The 13,012-nt window shown below is 38.6% G+C and overlaps 1 protein-coding gene across 1 annotated transcript in view; it reads left to right on the top strand.

The window, feature by feature from the left end:
• Window positions 1-9,661: 9,661 nt before the first annotated feature.
• Window positions 9,662-13,012, top strand: part of CLVS2 (clavesin 2) — an 80,852-nt gene continuing 77,501 nt past the window's right edge. Inside the window, exons 1-2 of the mRNA XM_012643810.1 lie at window positions 9,662-10,446; window positions 10,892-11,848. Of these exons, the coding sequence (XP_012499264.1) occupies window positions 11,460-11,848 (389 nt within the window). The 5' untranslated portion in view covers window positions 9,662-10,446; window positions 10,892-11,459. The remainder of the gene's footprint in view (window positions 10,447-10,891; window positions 11,849-13,012) is intronic.

The raw sequence follows: 13,012 nt of genomic DNA, 5'->3' as shown, positions 1-13,012 counted from the left end.
GGGCATGCTTCACAACTCAGTCCTGTGTACCGAGTCCACCTGTGGGTTAGAGATAAGGAAGTTCTCAGGTGCTGTGTGAGGAGGTCAGTGCAGGAGCAAAAGCTACAGAGGACCCTAAATCTAAGGTTTGAAGCATGAGAGAGGAATAGTTTGGGTAGAATATATTGGTTAATGTCAAGAGTTGCAAACTGGCAGCCCAGAAGATGTTTTGGTGTCCTGCACGGTATGAAAACAAATTGGGACACCTGGATGCTGGGCATGCTCTCCAGTTTGCTGCAATTGCCAACATTTCCTGTCACCTTACATAGGCTGCATCACATCTTAAGACATTTAATGACATTTGAATTTGAAACCTTTGGTTGACCCCTTACTTTTGTTTTGATTGATCTGCAAAGCAGAGAAGGACCAGAATTTCCCAGCGCAGCCAACATTGGATTTGGCTATGCGGAGCTGGGTCGATCAGAGGTTGGGAAAGTAAGGTTGCTACTGACACCACTAAAGGGAAAACTGTCATCAAAAAAGCTGTTATCAAAGGCATCTAATTATTCAGACACAAAAACTGCTAAGCTTCACTTCAACTGATGAAGCCAAGGCCAGTAGCTCCTAATTACAGGGAGCCAACAGATACACTGCAAACGATCACTTGTGGTGTGTTACATGTAATTTGTTACCACTGGGACTCGAAGGACTGAAGTTTGGAAATTATTGACCTTTACACATAGAACTGAGAGTAGGAGTCTAGGTTATATTCTTATAACTCATTCTTATTTTTCCAATATACATTTTTTTTTGAGTGGAAGAATACCAGAGAAAGCAAGCTTTTCAGGGATTGCACAAAGCCATAGGTCCATGGATGATGTCTTCATATGTGTTGTTATCTAAAACAGGTTGAGAAAACCTGTTTTGAATGGTTGTGAAAAGCTGGGCTGCTCCTAACAGGATGCTAAAGGATTATCTTTTAAGTTACATTATTGATTTGAAAAAAAAAAAAGCCACAGTATCACTGGTAGCGGTCATTATCCTATAGGATTCTGTTTGAATTTGTAGATTTGCGTCCATCTTAAACTACAAAACATGACCATGGCAATCCTAAAAATGAGCTTCTGGAAAATAAGTCTCTGATAGTTTAGATAATTTATCTATACAGCGGCGAGCTGAAAATGAAGCAGAGAGAAAGTTGTCTAGCACAGGGCCTATATCCTAATTGGTTCTTAATACATATTTTGTGAAAGAACAAATGAATTAATAAAGGACTGAAATATCATTCAAATTTTTAAACATCTTTTTCAAATTTCCCATGAGGATTCAATCCATGGCTTACTAGAATGATTTTTAAAATGCTCATTGTATTACTAAGGATATCATCTTAATAATCCATCAATACGAATCCAGCTGGACCATCTCAAGGTTTTCTCCTACCATGTAATCCTCTCTAGTAAGCCAGAAGGGAAATAGTTTGGGAAAGACACATGACTATCTATAACCAGAGAAGCCAGAGAAGAAGTGAATCCATGGAAATCTGAGGGAAATACTTGCAAAGGACAATTTAACTGAAGTGCAAAAGAAATCATACCAATTGGTAACAATTGGGTCAAATGTCAAAAACAAATACTTTCAAGAATCCACAGTGTTTCACTTATACATTACGTAGACTATTTCCACTTTTAAAACATGGTCTATATTTGGAACATGTCAGGATATTTTTTTACTTTAACAAATTTTACTTTGCTTCCACTTATTTCCCCCACTGATAGCCTTTTTGAGTGCTTAATGTATGCTGGCATTAGGACTGTCAGGCACGGCAAACATACATATGGTTTCCATGTGCTTATGATAAAAAATTTACTTCTAACGTTCTGAAGTTTAGCTAATTATGTTGCACTAAAACAAACCCAGGTCCTAGTAGATGATTACTAACAGATATGATGCAATAACAAGACTGTCAATATTTTTGAGAAAAAATTACTCCTGAGAAAAATGAAAGAGATTCAAGTTTGAACAGTTGGTATGAAAATATGTTAGAACTGAAATTATATGCCTCAAAACAAGAGCAATGAGGCAGAACTGAATTTGTTCTTATCTACTGATGAGACATCACCAACAGGGTGACATTTAGTCACAGACATGTTTGCTGCCATTGACAAGCTTAGATATAACTGCATTCATATAAGAAATGACAAGTCTGAAAAATTCAGCAAAATGGTAGTTTTCCATATGTGTATCTATTGAAGTATCTTCACCCTGGATAGACACTGTAGGGGAGGTAGTGTTGCTTATTCCAAGCTGCTGGTCAGGGAGTGAGCACATGACAACTGATTGGCTTAAAAATAATCGAGGTTCTTATACATCCAGCCAGACCTTCATCACCTTTTACCCATACACACACACACACAACGCACACATACAACCCTGTCAAACCTTTTAGGGAGTGTTTTTCCTTGAGGTGGTTCTTGATGATTATATTAATCTGGTTTCACCTGTTTAGTTATTTATATTGGAACTATTGACACATGGAATTCAGTGACTTAGGCAAATTTTATCCTTTCAGGAAAGCCTTTATTAAAAGAAAGGTATAACATTGTAAAATAAAATAAAATAACAAAAAATTGACTTAATATAGATCTGTGAAATAAATTACTATTAAAATATGTGTATAAAATATCTATAATAATTTTAAGTAAAACTCTGAAAACTAATAAGATTTAACATAATCACCTCCTTGATTACATTTTCTTCTTGGAAAGAAAGGAGAGCAATATAATCTCCACTGCATCTAACCAGATATCTGGGAAGCATTTGTATCGCAAGGGGACTAGCTAGCTGGATCAATTTGCTATTACTGGCTTCTGTGAAGGTGTGATATTATTGGTAACACAACACAACACTAAGATGGAATGAGAATTTGCCAACTACATTTGCAACACCTATTCTATGCAATGCTTTTAAAGGCAATGCACTCATTTTAGTTTTTAGCTTAACTAGAGTACTACCTAGATATAAAAAAAAAGAAAGAAGAAACTAAAGTAAATGTCTGGAGGAAAAAATTTTGCATATTAACTATGACAATGACAACGGTGATTGTGAACGGTTATGACAATGAAGATTACTGAGTTATTATTTCAATGCTCATAATGCTCCCTGTGTTTAGGAGACTATTAATTATGAACCCTCTAATTGCAGAAGGAAAAAGACTCTAAAGTCTTTGGTGCATACAGATATTTTAGGGGCACTGGTATTTTGGAGTCTGGGGATTAAATAGAGCTTGTGGGATGTGGATGTAGCTATAAAAGGACAACATGAAGGATCCCTGTGCTGACAGAAATGCTCTGACTCTTGACTGTATCCATATCGATATTCTGATCGTGACACTGTACTATAGTTTTGTAGGATATTTCCATTGAGAGAAACTGGGCAAAGGATACATTGTATCTCTCTGCATTGTTTCATGAACTGCATGTGAATCTACAATTATCTCAAAATAAAAAGTTAAACAATGCCCAATTTTAAATTTTAGTTTAATTAAATGTTAACTTATAAACTTTTTCTTATACTTTTGGGATCAGCAATCACTTGTCTGTGAGTGATACTTGCAGGTGATGAAATAATTATGTACTGGATAATTAAATACTAAATAATTAAATAATTAAATACTAAAGGAAAAATTTAGAAATATGTTTTAATGCTTAAGTATTTTTTAATGAACATGTGATCTCCTAGTAGTGACTTAATAATGCAGACATATTTCTCCTCATGAAATAGTTTCTATATATCTCCTAATTATGCACATGGATATAGATATAGATATTAAATTATAATCTCTGACATTAAAAAATTGCCTCTCAGTAATAAGAGAAATTGGAGAATGGTTTAAGTTAATCTGCAGTCTCTTAAGAAAAAAGGACTCAGTTTAGGTACTTTGGAGATCAACGTTCCTGCTGAGGACATCTAGAAGGGACAATAAATACAAACAGACTATGCATGAATATATCAGACAGACAATAAGAAAGAAAAAGAGGAAGATCAGAAGAGGTAAATCCAGTATTCAGGGGCACTTTTTTCTTTAAAGGAATTTTGTGATTGAAGAAAGAGCAGCGTAGAGGTGGAGAGGCTGACATCTTTGAAGGTCTAGAAGATAGGTTTAGAGTCCAGGGCCCAGCACAAGGGAATTTATTAGAAGTATCTTATTCTGTTTGGGCTGCTATAACCAAAATACCATAAACTTGGTGGGTTACAAACAACTGAAATCTATTTCTCACAGTTCTGGGGTCTGGAAGGTTCAAGATCAAGCCACCAGCAGATACAGTGTCTGGTGAGAGCTTGCTTTCTTGTTCACTTATAGCTATCTTCTTGTTGTAATCTCACATGGCTAAAGGGGTGATCAAGCTCTCTGGGATCTCTTTTATAAGGGCACTAATCCCATTCATGAGGGCTCTGCTCTCATAACCTAATCAACTCACAAAGGCCCCACCTCAAAGTACCATCACATTAAGAATTAGGTTTTAACATATGAATTTCGGAGGGAATAATCATTCAGTCCATTGCAAGAAACATACTTATCCTCATAGAGAATGCAGCTCAGTTCCACATAATTTTATTCCCTACAATGGGATTAAGTTGATCCGTAGTTTAGTGCCCAGTTTTCCATAGGTGCTAGTGTTTTCAGGTGACTGATAGAAGCCAATGTGAAAACTCTTCAGAGACGGATAACATCATCCCAGGCCTCCATTTATTCCTAAAAATAATTTTGTAAGTGCAAGGACAAGTATGTAATAACAAAATAGCCACTCAAAGAGATAATGTGGTATAAATTAAAACTAGTAGAAACAACAGATAAATTAATAAAAAGTAGAGATCCACAAGGGACCTGGATATTAAAGTTATTAAAAACTTTAAAATCACTGTGTTCATTATAAATAAGGAGATAAAAACTTACATTAATAATTACAACATAACTAATATATCTCTATTTGTTATCTCTGTTATATGTATGTCTGTGTATGTATCAAGCAGAAATCCTAGAACTAGAAAATAAAATAATCAAAATTAAGAATTCGATAAAGAGACAGTGAAGAGACAGCACAACACACTAGAAAGAGCTAAAGAGTGATTTAATAAACTGAAAGAAAGGAAGACAGAAAATGTCCAGAAACAAGATGGAGAGAAAAAACAATGGAAAATGTAGATAACATGGAAAGAGATATAGAAGAAACAGTGAGAGATGTAACATCGGTGTAACTGGAATTCCAGAAGCAGAAGAGAAATAAAAGGAACAGAAGCAATATTTGAAGATATTATGATTTAGGTCACTCCAAAACAGATAAGAACCATCAAGATAAAGTCAAGAAGTCCTATAAATGCCAAGTAGAATTTTAAAAATGTATAAAGTAATGCAAGAATAAAAGAGTGGTAAAGGAGTAAAGTAATAAAAAGTGTAGATTAAAACTGCTGAAAATTAAAGACAGGAGAAAATAAAATCAGTTAGAGAAAAATAGAGATAACTTTCAAAGGAATAATTAAAATATTTATAGGTAACTTTACAAACAGAAATAAGACCGGCCAGAAAAAAATAGAATATATTATTTAAAGTGTTGAAAGAACATAGCTGCTAATCTGGAATCTTATGCCTAGCAAAAATATTCGTTGAGAGTGATGGTAAAATAAAGTGACTTTCAGGCAAACAAAACAAGTAATTTATAACCCTCAGATCTGTATGAAAGGACATAATAAAAAATATTCCTCAAGTAACAAAAAACAACAATTTTATGTGGAAACTCAGAGATAGAGAAATGGATAGGTAACAATGAATAGGATAAATATGTGGGCAAATCTGAAGCAATGATTCTCTAACTTTAGTGTAAATTAGGCTGTGTAAAGGGCTGACCAGAAAACTAGGTGGGTCCCTAAGCCTTTGGGAGGATTTCTGATTCAGTATGACAGGCATGGGAATTCACAACTCTAACAAGTTCCCAGGTAATGCTAATGCTGGTGGTCTGGAGCACGCTCTTTGAGAACCACTGAGGAATGCTGATTGTGTAAAACAAGGTGGAGTTTAAAATTTATATTGAATTAAAATCCATGCATATATTGACAATTATTTTGTGGCAATGGTTGCCCTTCTGTTCTGTAGGAAAATAAAAGTGATCTTTTCAATAAATAGTTTCCATAAATGATGCCAAACCAATAAAAAATACTTGATCTCTTTCTCATATTGTGCAGTAAGTGCAATCCCAGATGGACTGCAAGTCTAAATGGGAAAGGTCAAAACAATAAAACTTTTAAAAGGTATGTCAGTGAATAACTGAGTAACTGTGGGATATTTTTAAAGAGGACCCAATGAAAGCATTATTCATGGGGAAAAAAAATTGAACTACATTAAAATTTAAAATTATGTTAATTAAGAGATACTATTAAAAGAGTGAAAAGACAAGCCAAAGACTGGGAGAAGATATTTGCAACACACACAACAAAGGGCTCATATTCAGAATCTACAAAGAACTCCTACAAGTCAATAATAAAACAATATACAACCTACCATAAACATGGACAAAATTACAAAAGGGTATACAAATAGCCTAAAACAATGTGAAAATTTAACCTCATTAGTAATCATGGAAATGCATACCAAGACCATAATGCAACACACCTGTTCAAAATCGGAATGGATAAAGTTAAAATTATAAACAATAAAAATAATTCATGAGAATGTGGCACAGTGAGAACCCTCATATACTGCTGGGTAGAAGGATGAAATGTTACAACCATGTGGGAAATTTATTTACTAAATTTGATGTGTATATGTGATGCACATCACAGGTGACCTAGCAATTTTCGTTCCTGGATGTGTCCATGTGTACCAAGAGATGTGTACCAGAACGTTCATACATCATGAGTCATAACAGCCCCAAATTGAAAAACAACCTAAATTTTTATCAGCAGTAGAATGGAAAAATATATTGTAGTATGTTTATAAAATGCAATGTCATGCATCACCACAGAATATGAATGAATTAACTACATGCAACGACATAGGTGAATCTCACAAATATAATGTTGAATGAAAGAGGCCAATCACAAAATTACATATGAATGATTATGTTAAAAACAGGAAGAATAAATTATGGTTAGTTTGTAAAATTGAAAAAAAAATGTTAAGGATTGCTTTTAAAATGAAGATAATGTGGCTTCTTTTTTGGAAAGAAGAGGCCAGTAGTCAGGAGCGGGTGGGAGAGGGGCTTTCTGGTCACTGGCAATGCTCGATTCCTTAACCTGGTTGGACAGTTACACAGGTGTCTGCTTGGTAATATATAATTGAGCTGTACATCTTGGTTTTGTGCCCCTTTCTGTATATACATTCTATTTAACAATAAATAGAATAAAATGTTTAAAAATATAAATTACTCTATCCATTTTAAATATAGCAGTAAACCAAACTGGCTTTTCTAGTTACTTGAAAACAACTGAAGTTGATTTAATTATTTTTCCAATAATGCTTTACTTAATCCTTTTGTTTAGTTAATTTATGCTCATATTTTAGTTCCTACATAACTTCACATTAATTGTCAGGGTAAATTAATATTAAATGAGAATCAAATGCTTTGATGTCATCTAGATAAACACCTTGTTTAATTTTAGGTGGCTTTGTATATTTATTTTGGTTTCAGAACCTATTTCAAATGTACAAGTAGAGAGAGAATAATAGTATAATCATTGGAGAAAGGACTTAATAGATTGTAAATATAATAGAAAAAAATTTTATATCTGCCTAACTGACCAAGAAACTCAGTGAATGATAGAGGCTATTTATACCATATATGGATATGTTAAAATAAACCTATTTGAAGCAATTCTTTTATTCATAAACAACAAACAATAAAAATGTTGTCACTAAATATTGGTCCCATCATACCATGGGATGACAGATTTAATTGAATTTTATAAATTCCTTTCAAAAATATAGTCTAAAGAACAAAATTAAGCAATTAGTTTTTCAGCAAGATGAAGGATCTGAGTATTAACCCCACTTACAAGCTAACAAGTTAGCCAGCTACAGTTTCAGGATGCTGGTAGAAGACACAAAACTCCTAGGTTAGAGATAAAGGATTTTATCACCCAGGCACAGCAAGCAGTATGAGCATCTGCCTTTCTTGCACTGGTCTCTGAGCATTAATTCCCACAGGGCAGGGCTAAGAGAAGAGGGGGATACTTTCACACACACTGGGTGGGGCATTACGGTAGAATAGCTGAGTTCAGGGAATTCAAATAAGCCTGCTCGCCCTTTGCTCAGGACAGAAATACTATGGCTTACGAGGCTGTAAATAAACCTACCCTTTTTCCAGATGGAGGTACTATCTCTATCTTCCAAGGATCTTCCAAGTCTGTTCCCTATACAAACTTCCTTGAAAATACATGCAGAAACACAAGATATATATGGAGAATTGTCTTTCAATATTGGTGATGACTAAAACCTCTTCATATAGTTATATGAGACAGAAATTTTCTTCAACTTCTAAAAGATTGCCCCAAAATGATTTTTTTCAAAATTTTTTGAACTGAGAACAAAATTATTTAACAGTTCACATTGCATTCAGGATGCTTGTGAGAGTCATAATTACATAAAGTCCTAGAAGGACCTTAAATTTATACAGTGCATATATATAACACACCTATATATACACATATACACACACATATCTATACAGTTTATTTTTTGCCTCTCCCACTTAAAATGTAAATTCCTTGAGAATAATGACTGTGTGCGTGTGTGTGTGTGTGTGTGTGTGTGTGTATGTATGAGTAATTTATTCTTTTATTCTGGGTCCTATAATACATTACTTTGCACTAATTTAATTAATAAAATGGTATAGTTCTGTTATACAACCTTCTTCTCTCTTTCCTTTTGTCAACACCGCTGCCATGAGAACAATAAAAATAGTGTGCCTGTAATTTGAGGGTTCTAATAGTCTTCAAAGCATGACAAAAGTTTCTGATGTTCAACACCACCTCCTATCAGTAGAATCCAGAACAATGCCCCACACCTAGTGGAGCTCAATAAGTATTTGTTGTATTGAGTTAACTTGAACTCAGGATTCCATTCTACAGTTTGTAAGCCAAAAGTTGTTCTTAGTGACATGCTCAGTAATACATGCTGTGTTTTGAAACTAGAAAACATTCCTTTCCTCAAATCCATAGACAGTCATCTTAAGCTCAAAGACTCCTGCTCCTTTATGACGAGTCTCGTATACAGATGCATACAATTGAGGGAAAAACATCCTATGTGTCTCCAGAAATATTTCCTTTATTATGAGATGAGCAGTGAGTTAAGAAGTGCCTATTTTTCTTCCTTTGCGAATTGCATTATTATTCTTATTTGCCCCAGTGCTCATTTTCATCCTCTTCAGCAGGAATTTAGCAGGAAGAGTTTATGGTTGAAAAACTATTCATGTAAGTTCCTCCGGAGGCTAAATCATCAACACATGCCTTAGAATCACTCTGGTCTTCTTTTCTAAATCAAACATCTCAGGCAACAACAAATGCGGCAAGAACAAAATGTTTCCGTACTCCTTCCACATCGGAATTACCTCCTACGGGAACTAGAAAATGCGTGTCAGTGTGAACTACCGTCTACCACAGCTACTCTCCCGGCCGCTCCGGGGTCTCGCACACAAAGGGTGAGCGAGGGGCGTGGGGAGGCTGGAAGGCTTCGCCTCCTCGGCTGGCCTGGATGCCCGCCCAGCAGCCTGCGGGGGAGTGAGGACAAGACGCACGCGAAACTTGGGACTCGGATATTTCTATGCCACCGAAACCGCCGTCCTACCCCAGGGAGGCAGGGAGATCGGAGCGGAGTGCGTGCGCGAGCCGAGCGAGTGCTTACGTCGCAGCGAGATCTGTGCTGGGATAATTAGAGAGGAGTTGGGCTGAGCCGAGTCCTCTTTTAGCAGCAGCAGCCGGAGCCGCAGCAGCAGCCGGAGCCGCAGCAGCAGCCCGGTGGGGCGCTCCCGGCTCGGGCCGCTCGGGAGCGAACGGGGACAGGCCAGCGCGGCGCAGCAGCCGCCCCACCGCGCCCACCGCCCCGGCGGCCCCGGCCGCACAAAGGCAGCGGCCGTCCGCGTGGCCTTCCCCATCCAGGCATCCAGGTCCCGCTCCCTCCCTCCTCTCCCGAAGGCGAAAATGGCAGGGCCGGGCGAGGACCTGGGACAGCGGTGGCCCTAGCTCTGCGGTCCCCGCCCCTCCTGCCGGGAGAGCCAGCGGGCTGCCGGCAGACTATGCGGCCGCGGCTGCTCCCCAGTGCGTCTTCGGCCCGCGTCCCCGCTGCCGCGCCTCTTCTCTGCTCCTTCCATCCCGCCCAGAGGAGTTGATGCTGCCGCCGCCGCCGCCGCCGCTGAAGCCGCGGCTGATGGATGCCAGGGAGTGCCGCATTGCCTAGCGTCCCCGCCTCCGGGTTTGCTGGTAGGAGCCGGCTGCTCTTTCTTCTTTCTTGCTTTGGGGTTTTATATAGAAAAGAAAAAGACATTTTTATTTTATTTTCCCCAACTCCCTTCCCTCCTCCCGTTTTTGAAACACACATCCCCAAAGAGATTCCCTCTCTCTCCCCACGGCAAGTGCGTTGAAATAAAGGGCTAGAAGAAGGCAGAAGTTGGGGGTGGGGTAGGGGGAGCCCACGCTGGTGCCAAGGCCACCAAAACCCCTGCCGGTGCCTTATGAGATCACGGAGTATTTCTCTAAGGGGAGGAGGGAAGGTGCGCTATCTGCAGAGTCTCCACCTAATTGGATCACAATCATCTTAAATAAAATCCCACAAATATGTCTTTTAAAAATAGCATCTTTGAATAAGTAGAGGGAGAAATAAGCTCCTCTCTCCTCCTCTTTCTCTCTCTTTTTCTTTCTGGCTAAGACGCTCTCTCCTCGCCCTGGAGCTCAGCGCTGAAGAGCCACCTTATTATTAATCAGAATTTCCATCGTGATCCCTGGCGGGCGCATCCTTCAGAAGCATCAGAAGCATCTTCAGACCGCAGAAGCATCACAGTGCTGGGGCTGAGATGTGCGTGGGGGTTGTTTTTGTTACATCTTGGAAGAGAAGGGAAGAGGACAGTACCAAGATCAGAACCACCAGTGGTAGGTGGAATTAGGGGTGTTGTGTTAGGAGAGAGAAAGGACAAGAAGAGGAGTGCAGAGCCCGCCAGAGGTCCACATCTCTTTACGGGAAAGGGAATAGGGAACCAAAGTGGAGCACCGTGTTTTCGCGGGTGGGGAAGAAGTTTATATCCCCCACAGTAAAGCTGTGGGAAATCAGGAGCAACAGGGTACTTGATTGGACACCAAGACAAATCATTTCCTGTAAGGGAGAGGAAGCAGGCAGCAGCCAGGTCTGGGGGCCAGAGTGTGGTGGTGGCAAGGGCCAGGTTTGTTGTGGAACAGTCAACAAGCGCTTCAGAAGGGAAGGCTCAGGAACAAGCAGAACAATGACTCATTTGCAAGCTGGTCTCTCTCCTGAGACCCTGGAGAAGGCTCGCCTGGAGCTCAATGAGAACCCAGATACACTGCACCAGGACATTCAGGAGGTCAGGGACATGGTCATCACCAGGCCAGACATTGGCTTCCTGCGCACAGATGATGCCTTCATCTTACGCTTCTTGCGGGCCAGGAAGTTTCATCACTTTGAGGCCTTCCGCCTCCTGGCACAGTACTTTGAGTACCGGCAGCAGAATCTGGACATGTTCAAAAGCTTCAAGGCCACTGACCCTGGCATCAAGCAGGCACTCAAGGATGGCTTCCCTGGGGGCCTGGCCAATCTGGACCACTATGGCAGGAAGATTCTAGTCCTTTTTGCAGCCAACTGGGATCAGAGCAGGTACGTCCTAAATCCAAACTTGTACTAGAGAGCCTTTTACTCTCCCATTTTCCAGAATTTACCCTGAGTAGTGTAATAATTTTGTAGCTTTGCTATTTTTGTTTATTTGGCTGAGACAAAAGACAAACTGGAACTGAGAAATGAGTTTTTGGTGGGTATCCTAGGATGGGGGGAGGGCCTTTATTTTTACTTTTAAACCTGTTACTTCACTAACACCCAGTTTCTGCAGAAGCTTTAAGTGTTTTCTGAACCGTATTATTGTGCTGAGATCTAAATCACTTAACTTCTAAATAAAGCTTCTAAATTTTTCACCTCCTGAATAACTTCCTTGGTCTAGAGAAACGAGTATGAGAATGGAGACAACTTTTCCTCCTAAAGAAATTCTTAAACTAGACTCTTCATCATCATCATCATCATCCTCCTCTCTATTTAGTAAACTGATGTTTTGTCTTTTAAGAATAGCCTGGTGTGCAACCAAGAACAGGTAGTCCTATTGCTTGCGAACTTTTCTGCTTCATGATGTGATGTGTAGATGAAGGAATAATATGATGTGTGTCACTTCGATGAAAGGAAGAGTTGTATCCTCTGTCGCTGAGCATGCCTGCCGACACTGAAAATAAAGACTGACTGGTGTGCGTGTTCTACACCTGTCACTAATCTAAAGAATATGTTTCCTGTCTGATGCGATTTTTCATCTTTCAGAAGGAAGTGGAAAATGTTCAGATACATCATTTGGTAGAGTTTCTGAGCTCACTTGCTATTTATTAGAGGAGAAATAATATTCTTACTTTCTCTGCATTGTTACAGACAAATGTGAACAATGACACTTCTATTTCCTTAATCAGAATTGTTTTCTCAGAGTGAAAGATATAAGAAATTATAAAAGGTTCTTTTGCAAATATAGTTTCAATTAAGTTCAAAGTTAAATATATTTCATAGGACTTAAAAATGCTACCAGAACTATGAATCATAAGGAGCTGGTTCTTAAAACATTGGTGTATTTTTAGTTCTGTGAATGGTGACTTTGAATGCATCTGGTTAGTTTATACCATCTCTGGAGCAATTGTAAAAGGCTTTTCTAGTCACTGGGAGATCTTTTAGAGCGTACAGATTTCTGAATAGGCTTCTCAGAGTCTTGGGATCTTAGAATGTAAATTAACCTTT

This window comes from Propithecus coquereli, unplaced genomic scaffold (assembly GCF_000956105.1).
Source record: "Propithecus coquereli isolate 6110/MARCELLA unplaced genomic scaffold, Pcoq_1.0 Scaffold200, whole genome shotgun sequence".
Taxonomy (NCBI): Eukaryota; Metazoa; Chordata; class Mammalia; order Primates; family Indriidae; genus Propithecus; species Propithecus coquereli.
This window is presented reverse-complemented; position numbering and strand designations above follow the sequence as displayed.